Here is a 15,065-nt window from a genome sequence, read left to right on the forward strand (position 1 = left end):
GAGAAAAAAAAACTGTAAACAGGAGCCAGGATCCACACACCGAAATTCTGCACTGTCCCACACACACATACATCGTGCACACATACACACACCAATGCTAGCCCATCCCCACTGTGTCTAAACAGACAATGGGTTGGTACAAGCAATAAAGAGCTCAAATTGAAAGAAATGGCCTCTAGAATTACATTTATGAGCTTCTTGTTTTAAGTGTGTGACTGGGAGCCTGGGGGGGGGGGGGGGGTCGATTTATATTTATCTACAGTATTTGCCTCCATGTCCTGAGGAAGGTCAGATGCATCAGTCAAGCACCATGTAGCTTTCTATCATTTTTCAACTCCCCCAGCCTTTTATCAGGTTAGAGAGACACACGGGCTCCGGAAATATTAGCGGGAATTTGATTACAAAACCCATCATATCTTCACTGCTTTCTGTAGCCTAATGCCACTGATTAACTGGATTCCGTCTTTAGAACATACGGTGTACGTAAAGATTAGAAACATGATTGAGTTCATCACGGTACAGACCTTATCTAGAGCAGGTATTGAATGAAAGAACCAGCCGTCTCTATGAATCACTGTGATTATGGGGAACAACACACAGTGATAAAACAGGGCACTGCCCAGCCTACAAGAAATAACGTGTCATCCTGTTGCCCTCTACTGGTCAAATCAGAGATGGCTAGAACGTGACGCGTACATTTCAATGCAATAATAAGGAATTATGAAATGGTAGGATTAACCAACCACAGCTCTCCATGTGGCTGCCTGTCTACCTGTCTATCTCCTTGCCTGCCAGTCGACCATTCTGCTTGCCTATGAACTTGTGTGTGTGTCTGTTTGAAAGGGTCTGGGGCCAGGGCCAGGGCCAGGGCCAGGGCCAGGGCCAGGGCCAGGGCCAGGGCCAGGGCCAGGGCCAGGGCCTTAACCCTAACCCAGGGTGTCTGGGTCTAGGTCTAGGTCTAGGTCTGCCATACTGGGTCAAGTCTTACTGCTAACAATAAGACTAATTGTTTATAAACAGAAGAAACACCACAAGTGTTATCTCTTGGACCCGGACTTGACACAACACACACTTTCCAACACTCTCTGACACACAGATGTAGTCTCATACACACACTTAGCCACAAACTCCCAAACATAGATGGAAACATGGACATGGTCTCACGCACATACATTGGCACACAAACACACTGGCGTAGAGGTGCGTAACACACACACATACACACAGCTCTGCAAATCAAACAATAACAACCTGCAGAACACAGAGTTCTCTGTCATTCCTGTCCTTAATCACACTGAGAGATACCCAGAGGGTCACACTGCCAGTCACAGCCCACTCCGAGAGCTTCTTTTCTAGGCAGCATGGTGACACTCACCCACCCAGAACATCTCCTTATATGGAGGCAGAACCAGCCTTTTGGGAGGGTTACAGTTTGGGCAATTAGTCTGTAATTGTCACAAATGAGCTGAACCTTGCTGTGGTCAGCTATGTAGTTCAGTGGTGGAATGGGCATGGACTACAAACACTCATATATAAATATATAATAAAACTATGGTTTGTCCAATGCTATGTTTAGATGCACGCATTTGGTGCATATTTCTTGTCACAACCCAAGAGCTGCATAGTCTGCCTTATGTAACCTAGAAACATCTCGAGTAACATCTATGTAACTTGTTTATCTGTGGACATGACTATCTGAGATGTTGTTGTTTTTTTACACTAGACGGTCCCTGAGAGAGAAATTAGGTTGGCCTTGTGGCTCATATGATGTCTCAGAAACGCCTATGTGAAAGGCCATGTTACCTTGGAAACTGTGAGAGCCAGAGCTTGTGCAGAGCCCTATCCAAAACACAGTCTGTCGCTGCTTTGGTAGAAAGATTTATTGATCTTTCTGAATCTGCACTTGAAGCTGCAGACCTGACCAGCATTGCCCAGTTATGACTTGGTTGTCCCTATAAGATTGTTTAAGGACATGGTCATCGTTTGAAGAAAGTGCCTTGGTGATTATAAAACTGTAGCCTACTCAAACTTTGAAAACCTCAGATCTACCATTATCATAAGGGTGGTGAAAAAACATGGAAGGGGTAAATATTCTGTTAACCGTTATTCAATTGTTCCATTACTCACACTTTGTTATTGCTATTCTTGCACCTACTTGCATGTACAATTTTTTTTGCATCATTTATCGTCCAATAATAATTTAGGCAATAGGCTATTATGCCCTAGGCCTTCAAAATGTACCTAATAATCGCTAATTAATAGCAGGTCATAAGACCGACCGCTGTTTATGAGCGCCGTTTACCAGTAGTTGTCAACCCCTTCTGCTTTATCACGCCCCCTCGCCCAGTTTTCTGGCTTTGGATTAGTCGCTGTCAGGTGCCAAACCTTCTGATATGCGCTTAGACAGCCTGCCTTTTGGAGCGGCCGCACCGTTAATAGGCAAAAATGGACCAGCGAACCGATTAGTGCTATAATCACAGAATCACTCCGGGGAGAGTGATCATGGCTAGTCGGCGAAAAGACAACCATCGCATCCGCATCGGAGACAGTGGCGTCGACATAAAAACATCGCGGAAGCCGCGGCAACGGGATTCGTCAAGCGAGGCAGGGTACTCAACAGAATCAATGACGGATCTACCACAATGGATGCGCCTGTATTTCTATGGGATGCACGGTGTAACTCTGGACATCCTGCTGTCATCTGTGCGCGGGTTTATAGGTAACCAAGACCCGAAACTATTTGGTTTCTCTTCTCCTTATCTGTGCATCATGCATTCGCTGACCCATTTTGTATTAGAGAAGGTCTATATGCAAAAGAGGTGTTTTCAGGGACGACCCGCTGTTTTTCATCTAGTTTTCTACCCCTCGGTTTATATCGGGCTGCAGATTCTGATTGGGAATATAAATACTCTGACTGAGCAGGTTAGAATGGTGTCGGCGTCGCAGCTCGCAGTTCACTACATTCTAGCGCTGTACTTCACCCAAGTGTTCCACAAGGGGCTGTCGCAGCTACAGTACGACGGCCCCAGCCAAAGCATCCCGGCTGATATTACTCAGGAGCCGCGGAGGTCGAACGGACTGCCTGGTGCTATGCGGTTCTTGTTTTTTGGAATGCACGGTTTTCTGGACGAGGTCTTGTTCACTTCAGTGTTTAACCTGGTGGAGAAATCCGACCGGACACTGAGCGGGCACACGTCCCTGTGGTCGTTTTTTATGTACGGGAGCTGCAGCTTCGTGGTGGAGAAGCTCTACCTGCACTTGCACTTCAAACGAGGCTGGGGAACTTGGAAGAGACTCCCAATCTACATATGCTTTATCTATACTTGGGAGTTCTGCTGGGGATTGGCTCTGCGTCAGTACGACGCTTGTTCGTGGGACTACTCGCACTACCCCTTCAATTTCATGGGTCTAATCACTCTACTGTACCTTCCCGGATGGGTCTGCCTTAGCCTCTATCAAGACGTCCTGTCCAACGTTCTGCTGCGAGTCAAGTGCAGCACCAAAGATGAGGAGAGGGACCCGGGCGCCGGTGTCAACGGACGCCTGCTGCTGAAAAATAAATGAATACACTAAATTGACAGGATATATGAAAAAGAAAATATAGCCTATCAGATAACCTTATCCCATAGTCCAATTCTATATGAATTAATAGCTACCGTTATAACGATATTAATGGTTGTCCATTGATTATTTAAGGACAAGGTCTTCGTTTGATAAGAGAAGGCCTTTAAGACTATGATGAGTGTAGCCTACTTACACTTAAATATGTGTATTTCCTAAACGGAACAAATAGGTAGCTGTCAACAGCTTTAATCTGTGATACACTAAATATTGTCAGTCTGCTTGCTCAATCAAGGTGACACATCTAATCATTTCCTAATACAAACTGCCGTTTATAACTTGCTTGATTGAGTGATTCATTACTGCTGTAATATTCCTAATATTTCAATGTCAATGTTTTCTATTTTGAAGTCGGTCTATTTTGATAGCTAATAATGACTGAATGTAGCAGCCTTAGATATGCATGATAGCGTTTAACAAGAGATCGATAGCATGCTTTCAATTCATTTTTTGCATGATATTTCCTGACTGCTGATGTTTTTCCTTTTCGAGAAACGCATGACGAGTATAATTCGTTTGATATACTGTACAGTGACAGGAAAGCAACCGAGCAAATGACCGAGAGATGACTTCACTGTGAATCTTTAATGTACCGAATCTGTTTCGGAGTGCCTTTCTGAGCAACCTTGGGCCGACAGAAAAGAGCACCAAACTAGTTGTAGTGCAAGGCACTATCCTCCGTATTTTAGATGTGTGCAAAGGCGTCGACATGGAGGTCAATTGGAACTCACAAAGAAGGGTGCATGGACATTGATAAAGCAGCTGATAGCTGGTAATGGTTATCGTCTGCCTATGGTTGTGTGATTCTTGTTAGAATCCATAGAACGTCACGTTCCACAACCTCATAAATCTACAATTGCCCCTTTACCTTTGTTAGTTCTCATTACCTTTGTCAGTTCTCATTAGAACTGACAAAGGTAAAGGGGCAATTGTAGACCATGGGACATGACAGAAATGTCTAAAGTGACCAAAGATGATGGCTGACTCATTATGTTTTACAACTTGATCATTACACGTTTATAATCAGGATGTTGTAGTCACTTTTAATTCATTATGACTAGGGCCCAGACTTGTCCAAGTTGGGTGATTCAGTCAATAAAATAAAATAAAACAGGCCCCATAAATGATGGTTGTTGGAAGAGTAAAAGTTTGGAAGGTGAGAGACTGCTGGTGTCTGATCTCTAGCCTGGCCACCAGTCCTTTAGGCTCTGCTTGAGACAATATGAGGACTGTCATTTCTCCAGTTATTCAGATGGATAATGTGTGCATTATAAATATGTGCATTGTACTGTATGAAGGATGTGTGTACAGAACACAGATTCTTTTTGACCAGACCTTCATTACTTTGTCACTCTACCCAGACTATTGCCTTGTTGTACTCTTTGTACGCACTAAACATAGTATCATATTTCAGACTTTACTACCATACAGATTGTAGTACCACATTTGAGAATATAGTACAGCGGAACAATCCATCTAATATAGTACAGTGGACAGATCTGTGTTCTAGAGTCTTGTAAAATTGTATTTCCTCCAGTACTTTGTCTAAAGGGGGCCATACCACAGACACATGTCTGAATACCTTGCACTGTGACTTTGAAATATAAATTGATATTCGACTGGAACTTGAAATTGAAAATGTATACCTTTGTTACACTGGATTACACTGCATGTTTGAATGAAATCTGTGTCCTGACTTTGTGTTGTGGCTACCTTGTACGCACTGGGTAACAAACCTTTTTTTCTGAAGACTCAGGTTGTTGAATCAGAGACCTAGTGTCCTAGACATGCGATGGAGACTGCATTTGTATATCTGACTGCCATTTCAAAACAAGCATTCCTATTGGTGGACTGTATGCAGAATTGGTTCAGTTACCACAGAAGCACAATTTACAACATGATTATTCTGATGACTTTGTTTCACAATAGTTAGTTACATGGACATCTGCTAAATGGCAGCTAACATTGCATATCTAAGTATAAAATGTACGCTTTTAAACTATTAAAAAGTGTGCTACCCAGAATGGGGGAATATTTAACATGGCATGGCGGTGTGATATATAGAATATTTAAAAAAATGACACTGCAGAGACTAATTTAATGATTGAATGAGAATTGTTAAGATTTGTTATTTACTTGATTAAAAATGAAATTCCACCACAAATTGTGTTCTTTGATGTTCTTATTCAATTAATATTTTTACCATAAATCTTTTACCATTTTAAATCCTCTTGGAGAATGTGTGTGTGTGTTAACCGCTGTAGCTTTTGAAGCTTATCTTATTTTAGCTCACTTCTCTAAATCCACACCAGACTGTCATCGCAGATTACTTTCTGCTAGGTCAGAATACAGAAAACTGCTGGTTCAGACCTTCACTACTGTTGAATAAAGGAGTAGGCTACATGTTAAATCATGTGGTGCAAGAAACCACTAGAGTGCAAACGAATTTACAGAAGAATTCAATCTAATCTCCAAACTATCCACTAATGGCTAATTACTATTACTAATTTGGGGAGTCATTCGTTCATCAGCAGGCAGGTAGGTAATGATTCTTTCTTTGAGAGTAATTTGTTCTCTCTCAGAAGTCATATGAGTGTCTTTCAGTTCTTTAGCATCAGCTGACTGCATGTGAGGTGTTGACCAAAGGATGTGAGGAATGAGTTCCTATCGCGTGTTCACCATTAAGTGTTGTCACAGAGACCATTCAGCATCTCTTTCATTAACACACACACACACATACACGCACACATGCTCACCATTGTCAGAGGGAAGTTTGATTATTGCTTTAGGGAACTGCTCCCTTGTCACACAGTAATATCTAATGGGCTGGCATGCTATCCCCGGGTGACTACAAGGTCATTATTATTGTGCTCTGGAACACTTATTAACCCCAACACTTCCTCCATTTGGGAGCATGTATAAGAACACAAAAATATATCACTTTTAACACCACTTGTGGTGCTAACTTGTGCTAACTTCTTTCGCACATCTCTCTAGAGCCTTTACCTCTCTGCTGGACTCCAAAAATAGCATTGCAATGCCGCAAACCCGTGATTGGGGCTTAGAAACCAGAGATGGTTGACTTCCAAGGCCATTCTCTTCCCATTCAGAGCTTTGAAATATCAAGGCCTTTCACAGTAATCTCCTTTAAACACCTTTACTAGGGTGTCACTTCAGATTCACTTGGTCCACAACAAAGAAATCATTCGGTTTCTATTTACATACAGAGTCAAATGGTACGCAAATGACTACAGGAACAATGTTGTCAGAGGTAAACATTAAATATCCCATGAACCCACATCAGTTTCTCCAATTAGCATCAAAGTTATTCTGTGGATGGATTTGCTTAGGTTGTATTGACACAGCAGGATGCACAGAGCAAATGTTACATTGTTTTAACACCCTGAAAAGTGTCTGTGTTCTCATTGGTGTACAGTATTTGTTTGATTGATCGTGTGTTGAAGCAGCCCTCCAACAAATGCTATACGTTAGCACACAACCCTTCCTTTGAATCACAGGCATACACTGCATGCCTATACTTTCTCCAGATAGCCAAGACGTGTCATTGCTTGACTTGTTTTTTCTTGTTCGCCTTTTCCTTAATGTTGCTGGATTGCTCCATGTCAGAAGTCACTTTCTTCTTCACAGTTTTGGTCTTTGTGGCATGGCCCTGCTTGTGCTTGTACAGCAGGGCTTTGGGCAGGTGTTTGGGCAGTTTGGGGGAGCAGGTGAGCCCGGCGTAACATTGGCAGGTGAACCTGCTGGTGAAGAACCTCAGATCCGCCGCAGAGGGTCGTCCCAGAGCCCTGTAGCGGCCCCGGAAATGCAGGATGCGGAAGTTTCCGGGGCGGAGGTGGAGGTAGTGGTCAGAGTTGTAGTGTCGACGCACGCAGCGGCCGTTCCCCTGGCACAGGAATTCGCTGCAGAGCTGGGCGGCGGCCGTCACGTTGGCGATGTAGGGATTTAGCGTGGTGATGAGGTAAGCAGAGAGGGCCTCACATGAGGCCTGGGGGGGGGGGGGGGAAGAGGAAGAGAGGGGGGGGAAAGAGGAAGAGAGGGGGGAAAAAGGAGAAGAGGTAAACGTGTGACAGACATTGGACAAGGGACAGCAAGAGAAAGGGAGAAATGGGGAGAGCAGAAAGAAGAGAGGACAGAGGAAAAGGAGGGAAGGGGGAGGGCAAGGATCGGAGGGCAAGAGGGACAGACAGCCAATCAAAGACGTCGTTGAGCGGGACGAGAACAAAGACAAAAGGCTTTCATTGGTGAATCGTTTGTGAAGGGTGAGGCGCAGGTAGTCAGTTACCAAAACCTTGTCACTGTCAGTCTAGCACTGTCACTATAGCACTACAGCTGGAGTGTATTCTCTGTCAGTGCATCTCCAGAAAGTGGGGGTGGGGATGGGGGGGGGGGGGGTCTTGGGGTGTCAAATTACCTTGTCATTGTAGTCAGCACTGGCTCCCCACATGACTGCTCCAGAAGCCCCTATTGCTGCACTCTCCCCAATGGTGCTGACCAGATCCCTCTGGAAACACACACACACAAGCATACACACACACACACAGCAGGGGGGCAAGGGGGGGGGGGAGGATAAGGATGACACAGGTCAGGTTGTTGTAACACCTTGAAACCAAACCCCCTGGAACTCTGGAGGCTATGTTTCTGGAAGGGTCTTCTGGCCAGCCGGACCTGAATCTCTTTGTTTCTGACCTGGCTGAGGAACTGTCGGTTCCGGTCTATGAAGACGGGCCTTGTGTAGACAAATACGGGAGCGGTGGTGTGGTGCTTGGGTAGGGCCGATACCCTCAGGGCCTCGTGTACACGGTTTCTCACCAGCAAGGCGGCGCTGTGACTGTCCCCCAGAGAGGCCTGCCCCAGATACAAACACAGCGACACTCAACGAGGAACAACAACATGACTTGATGTCCTCCATGAGAGCGTACCAAACATCCAAAATACCGGATGTGTTTCTTTGCATGTCTGTGCGTTTGTGTTGCATAAGGGATAAGCCAATGCCTCCACGCTGGAAAGAGCATACAAACCAATTCGTCATAGCTCTCTTGGTGCCCAGTCTACCTAAAGCAATCTATTCCATGGATTTACCCCTAGTATCCCAGTGACTGTAGTAAAGACCAGGTTATGCTGTACCTGGAGGTACACGGAGGGGTAGAGGGCTGAGCTGGCCTCCCACAGCCAGAGCAGCTCATCGTTCTGGGCCCGGACCTCACGCGAGCAGCGTCCTGTGTAGCCTGGCTCCAGCCAGCCATAGTTGTAGCAGTTGGGGAACAGGTAGAAGCCCCACAGGTAGTTGGGCCGCAGTCTTCTGCCCAGGGACAAGGTCTCTGACATGTAGCTCCTGGCTGCTGCCTGGGAGAATGGATGGAATGATGGATGGATGGATGGGTGGATGTGTGGATGGGTGGATGAATGGGTGGGTGGATGAATAAATAGACAGATTGATAAATTAATTCACTTTATATTATAACAATAATATGTGTAAGTGTATGAACAAATGAAATAATGAATGTATAGAAAATGAATGTGTTAATAAAAATAAGTATGAGACGATAAAACAGTCACTGATAGTAAGTACTGTGAGTGAGTGGGTGAGTGGGTGAGGGAGGGAGTTAGTAATGAGTGATTGAACAGGACAGTGCAGTATTCCTCTGACCTGGAACTGTTTCTTGGCCTGGATGTTTGCCTGGAGGGCAGTCAGAGAGTGGTTTTTCTGGCGGGCATGGCTCACTGACATAGTCTTGTAGATATGCTTGGAGCCCCAGTTCCTCACCCACAGGGGGCGCCACTCCTCCCAGTCTATCACCGCCAGGCCTCGTCTGCTCCTGACAGGAAAAGAAGAAACAGGAAACATGAATCTCCTGGACACTGACCTCAGTTCTGCATTCTTGTACATTTTCACACCCATTTTTAAATCCTGTTTGTCATGGTATGCCATGGTATTTGGATAGGGAAAGCAGATACTTTTGATTTTTAACAAGGGCACATTGTTTTGTAGAAGGAAGTTAAGCCTGTAGGCACTGCCTCTTATGACACTGTCAGTGTTACAACTCGCTTAGTGTTATGAAAAAATCGTTACATGAAATGAAAAGAAGCACTGTTGTACATTCTCAAAGCTAACTGATTTTATATTCTTTTCTGGGTAAGTGACTGCCATGTCCTCTAAGATCTGAGCATTGTCAACCTCTGTAGGCTGGGCAGTACCAGTTTAAACCAGTTATATCCAAATATCTCTAGTCTAACTAGTTCACATCAGTTCATATCAATCCATCCCTGTTCGTACCAGGGTATACTTGTTTCACAGTTAATTTATACCAGTTAATCCTCTTTTATACTAGTTTATACCAGTTTGTACCTAGAGGGTATGTAGTAGATGATGTCAGCACGGGCCTTGACCAGACTGGCCCTCAGGTTTCCCCTCTGAGGGATGCCGCCGTAGAACTGGAGCTCGCCATCCCGGTCCACGCGGGGGTAGAGACCCAGACGGTCGTTGTAGAAGAGAGACAGGAACTGGCCAGGGACCTGGAAACCAACCGATAGATATATTTTTCCAGACACTTCTGCAGCAGTGGTAGACAAAGGTAGGTAGAGCATGACATTTCACACTAAATCTTTTTTCCTTAAATTAGAACAAGGAATGAGGAATGATAAGGAATAACAAGTGAAGAGAAGCATTGGTTCAACTGTGTGAATTTGCACATGGATGGACGGGCCGATGGTTGGATAAGTTAGTTGTCTGGTCCAAGTGCTTTGCTCAAGACAGGTGTAGGCTGTTCATCGATTCGTCGTTTTTTCTCACCTTGGCCGGCGTGGCCACACCTTTAAAGGGGGAGCTGTCAAGGGTGACATTGTACCGGTTACACACCAGTTCTGGGATGTTCCAGCTCACGATGAAGGGCTGGCGCTCAAACAGGGGAGGGGCTGTGTGGGGGAGGGTTGGCCTGGGGCGACGTGCAGGTGTGTGCCGTTGTGGGGTGGTGGTTTTTGACGGAAGAGGGGGAGAGGTTTCGGGCCTGGGCGACGGTGAGTTTGAGGGGGACGTTTTAGGCGGGGGTGGTGAATATGGGGTTGTCAGGGCTGAGGTAAGGATTGGCGTTGGAGGATGGGTAGGGATGGTCGTTGGGAGAGAGGAGGGGGAGGTTGTGGGGGGAGAGGAGGGGGAGGTTGTGGGGGGAGAGGAGGGGGAGGTTGTGGGGGGAAAGGAGGGGGATGTTGTGGGGGGAGAGGAAAGGGCTTTTTTAGGGTGGGTCGGGGTAGAAGTGTTTGAACCTGCTGGTGTGGTAGAGGCAGGGGAGCTGAGGGTGGAGGCTTCTAGAAGGGTGGGAGTGCTGGTGAACAGGGAGGTAGCAGGAGCACTGGTGGTGTGGGAGAGGGGTGGTATGGTGTTGGTAGTGGTGGTGGAGGCGTTGAAGGGAGTGGGAGTGGGGGCACCACCCAGGAGACAGAGGGCGAAGGTGGGCAGCAACAGCAGCATACAGCCTCCGCTCTTCTGGATGAACCAATCCATCCTTTCCTCTGAGGGAAAACAGAAAACAGCAATAAAATAGCTTGGAGCTTGTGGTACACGACTGCTCATAATTCTGCCATACGGACTGAACACAAATCGACTCCCGTCCTGGACTACAATTGAAAATACCCCAAATTACAAACTACAAATGCAAATAATAGAGAAGAATCCCAGAAGAAGACCTGAGAGATCAATGCAGATTCTCCAAGCGCCTATTTCAGTTTCAAATCAATGTTTAATCTAGAACTTTAGCCAGGATCTTTAGCCAGGCCCAAGAGTCAGAGAAATCATCCACACATATCACTGAGGTGCAGCCCATATATCAAAGATCTGGTGAGACATGCTGGTCAAGCTGAGGCTCATCTTGGCGGAGGCAACACAGTGCCATGAATCTCTGTCTAGAATCTCTGCCACCACGATCGACCGCTACCCCACAATCCCCCTGTTTTCTCGCCCTGCCAAACCTAACCCACAGAACGGCTAACAAATAGGGTAAATAGGATAAATAGGAAAAACAGACACAGTACCTGGACATCCCTCCAGCGCTTCGCCACAGGACCTTGAGTCAGGAGCCTCTGTGTTTCAGGAGAACAGCGCTCGCCAGCGGGCGAGGACGTACAGTTTTCTCTCACCGGTGCTGAAGGAGAGTGAGAGCGTCCGGAGAAAGAAAAACAACTTTCTGGTCCGCTGCGCCACCTGGTCAGGACAAGACAGGAGGGGAACGAGGCAGAGGGAGGGGGGACGAGAGAGAAGGTGAAAGGAGAGAGGGAGAGAAAAGGTCAGTAGAGAGGAGAGGGGTCACTAGAGGGCATGGGAGGAGAGAGGAAAAAGGACTGGGCAAAGTGGAGGAAAGGGGAGATGACAAGGGGCAGGGGAGAGCAACCACGCTGGAACAGTGTACAAGGACGTGGCCCGGAACGTGTTTGCCCATGAAGAATATGTTGTTGTCTGGAGATAGTCTTGTTATGATTGCTCCGTGCACAGTTTACCTTGGAACATGGGAGGAAGGAACACCCGGGTGTGAGGTTGTGGAGCGTGCACTGCTTTAACCTCTGCACTGAGTAGAGGCCTGGACCGTAGCCAGGGACGGAGGCTGGAACTGGGTCTAGGGAGGCTGATGGGGCTGGGATTGGGGCTGAGGGCTGGTGTTGAGGCCAGGGTTGGAGCTGACAGCTGGATACTGGGGCTAGGATGATGGTTGATCAGTTGCAGGGCCTGATTAGGCTTCCACAGGGATAAGAGTTTCAGCAAGAGACAAGACTAGGGCAGTGGCTTGAGAAAAGGGATAATGTGGGGCTAGGACCAGGACTAGTGTTAATAGCAGGGCTGGGACTAGAACTACGACTAGGACTAGGGCTAGGGCTAGGGCTAAAGCTTAGGATGGGGTTACTGGAACAATATTCACGAACGTTTTTGTTGTTATGATTCCACAGTTGCTTTCTAACAGTGACTCAAAGCTTCTGTTGCACAGAGGTGTGACCCGTCACACTAAACAGCACCACTGTACAACAACGTCACGGTTGTTAAAACAGGGTTGATTTGTGGCCAAAACCTGTATGTATTTGGAACAACAAAGCTGTGTTGCTCACAGTTATCTGTTTTCGATGTTTCACTGCATAGTGGGTAGATTAAAAGTCAGATATTACTCCATAACTCTAAAAGGACTGTAATATCGTAAGTTACTAAATTGTTCTCTGTCTGTGTTTCGCTAGCTAGTGTCTTGTCCAGTTGTTAGACTGTCTTTCTCTTCAGACTGGACTGTGTCACACCTTAGTGACAGGATAGCAGAATTACATACTAAGAACCCAGCTGAACCTAACTCATGGCCAGACACTGTTGTCCTGTTGTGAGGGTGTGTCACACTATGAAACGATTGCAAAGAACTGTTTTTGGCAGGGCGAGTTATAATCGGAACTGTGCGAGGTTTCCCCTATAGGACAAAATAGTCTGTCTGACTGGCTTGTTGAACATGGCTTCTGCGTGGTCTGGAGAGTCACAGGCGCACGAGAAACCATAAGCAATGTTTCTTCAGATGACCTTTGACCTCCTGAAGGTGGGTTAGGCCAGGGTTAGAGTCCAGGTTGTCTGGGGGGTTGTCTATGTGGAACCATTAATGTATGTGTGTGTGTGTGTGTGGATGCCGGTGTGGGGTAGAGCAAAGAATTTAGGGTCTGGAGCAGGCTATGAGAAGTAGGGAGGGTGAGATGAAAGACCTGGCGATGGTGATGATCAGACTGATGGGGGAGGAGAAGAAGGGATATATTTTTTTGAGGGGGGGGGGGTGCAGATGGTGATGTCAGAGACACCAGGAGCCTTCCGTCTTCGGAACACAGGGCGGGTGGGGGTTGGGTTGTCAAAAGAAGGGGCACCTGCTGTACCTACATAGCCTGTGCAAACATGAACGGTACATGTGACTTCTCATGCTGTTCTGTCAAACACAGCCTCCTTATTCACCACCAGAGGGCAGTCTCCATACCACGAATAAGTAACAGGAAGGTATTTTTAAGGGCCACAACGAAAATGCTAAAAGTTCCCCTACTGACTCTCTCCAGTATGTGTCTTGCGTTCTTTAAAATGATCTACTCTGAGAGTAGAATCCTTTACTTATGCCCTGTAACCATCTGCAATCCCCTAAGATACGTTTTGAGAGGTGAATGGGCCCTTCATTATTCCTGGATCCTCATTACGGCTAGTTTGAAAGGCACTGGTATACACTGAATACACTGGTGTAGACTGCCACCTCTTGGCAAAAATAGGAAACTGTCACATGCACATATCATGAGCCTGTTCTATGAACATGCTATGCCAACTTTCTGCCACTCCGAGCATCCTATAGATTGTTGCATAACACATAAACATACCTCAGATTCCATCAAAGTATATTTTGGGAACACTTGTTGGCTTGAGTGTTAGTGGGGGAGTAGTTTGGCCTCAGTGGGGAAGTCAGAAAGAACATACTGGAAACATTATGACCTCAGCCTTCATCATAAAATATGCAGCAAGGCTACTTCAATCATCTGTAGTACTACTTAGCCTAATTGTTGTAAGGTTAATTGTTTGAAAGAGCTTGGGGAGTCGACTGCCACAACTCATGGTATATTTGGCATATATTGCAACCGTTACATCATGGGGATTTAAAACAAAAGTCTGTTTTACATTGATATTGGTCATGTTAGGGTGTCACATGAGACCATGAGTGTGCAGAGTGTGTACGGGCCTGGACAGGTCGACAATGTGTGATGCATAACATTTATCCTTAAGGACATGGCTGAATGTGTTGTTGTGATTGTGTGTGTGCATGATTCTCTTTGTGTGATCAATCTCATTTGTCTGTGGCAGCTCATTGCTGCTTGTGATACCTGCAAACTCATCCCTACTCTGCACCAGTGCTTGATGTTGCTCTTGAAGACTGTAGTTGAGGAATTTGAATTATTGCATTATTACTCTTCATTCACCAAACATTGACTAGCTACTGTAATCGAGATGTTATTGTAGCACTATAACATTATAATTTGTTTATTGTTCCTGGTTACTGACATGTGGTCCAATGTGGTCAGTAAATATACGTTGTTTCTTGACTGATCACTGACGCACTGGAAATATGCACTCCTGATCCTTGATCTTCTGCTGTGCTTTGTGTAATATTTGTAAAGAAAGAGCATCAGTATTTGAAGAGACACACTGCAGTGTTCTACACCATCAGGTCAGATAAACATGTGGTCTATTGACAATATTGGAATGTCAAAGTGATTACCTACAGTGTCACTCTCTGCTTCTGAGCCCTTAATCATTTAGCAGGATTCATTTCAAAAAGGTCGTTTGGGGGACATAATGTCTGATTTTCAGTAGCTTTAAGTCTTTCCTGTTGACTTGCTTGAGAGAATGAATTCATGAAAGGGTTAACTTGGGAGGGGAGGAGCCTATT

At 45.8% G+C, this 15,065-nt stretch overlaps 2 protein-coding genes across 2 annotated transcripts; one reads left to right on the forward strand and one right to left on the reverse strand.

Moving 5' to 3' along the window:
- Positions 1-2,203: 2,203 nt before the first annotated feature.
- tmem229a (transmembrane protein 229A) lies at positions 2,204-5,773 on the forward strand. The gene is made up of 2 exons (XM_062483509.1): positions 2,204-4,452; positions 4,528-5,773. Exon 1 carries the CDS (start codon positions 2,503-2,505, stop codon positions 3,562-3,564), a length of 1,062 nt encoding a protein of 353 aa, XP_062339493.1. The 5' UTR covers positions 2,204-2,502; the 3' UTR covers positions 3,565-4,452; positions 4,528-5,773.
- A 1,410-nt stretch (positions 5,774-7,183) lies between these two features.
- LOC134038075 (hyaluronidase PH-20-like) lies at positions 7,184-13,111 on the reverse strand. Its single transcript, XM_062483668.1, has 11 exons — positions 13,097-13,111; positions 12,130-12,364; positions 11,668-11,777; positions 10,903-10,961; positions 10,433-10,646; positions 9,989-10,155; positions 9,290-9,458; positions 8,767-8,985; positions 8,329-8,487; positions 8,054-8,143; positions 7,184-7,627 (listed from the first exon to the last, which is right to left on the reverse strand). The coding sequence occupies exons 1-11, from the start codon at positions 13,109-13,111 to the stop codon at positions 7,184-7,186; spliced, it is 1,881 nt and encodes a 626-aa protein (XP_062339652.1).
- Between the last annotated feature and the right edge of the window lie 1,954 nt (positions 13,112-15,065).

This window comes from Osmerus eperlanus, chromosome 17, assembly GCF_963692335.1.
Source record: "Osmerus eperlanus chromosome 17, fOsmEpe2.1, whole genome shotgun sequence".
Taxonomy (NCBI): Eukaryota; Metazoa; Chordata; class Actinopteri; order Osmeriformes; family Osmeridae; genus Osmerus; species Osmerus eperlanus.

Excerpts from the sequence above, each read along its gene's own strand:
- tmem229a (XM_062483509.1), top strand. The coding sequence starts at position 2,503 with ATGGCTAGTCGGCGAAAAGACAACCATCGCATCCGCATCGGAGACAGT.
- LOC134038075 (XM_062483668.1), bottom strand. Across the intron at positions 11,778-12,129 it reads CCTTCCTCCCATGTTCCAAG|CACCGGTGAGAGAAAACTGT; the intron begins GTAAACTGTGCA and ends ACTCTCCTTCAG. Across the intron at positions 8,488-8,766 it reads ACCCCTCCGTGTACCTCCAG|GCCTCTCTGGGGGACAGTCA; the intron begins GTACAGCATAAC and ends TATCTGGGGCAG.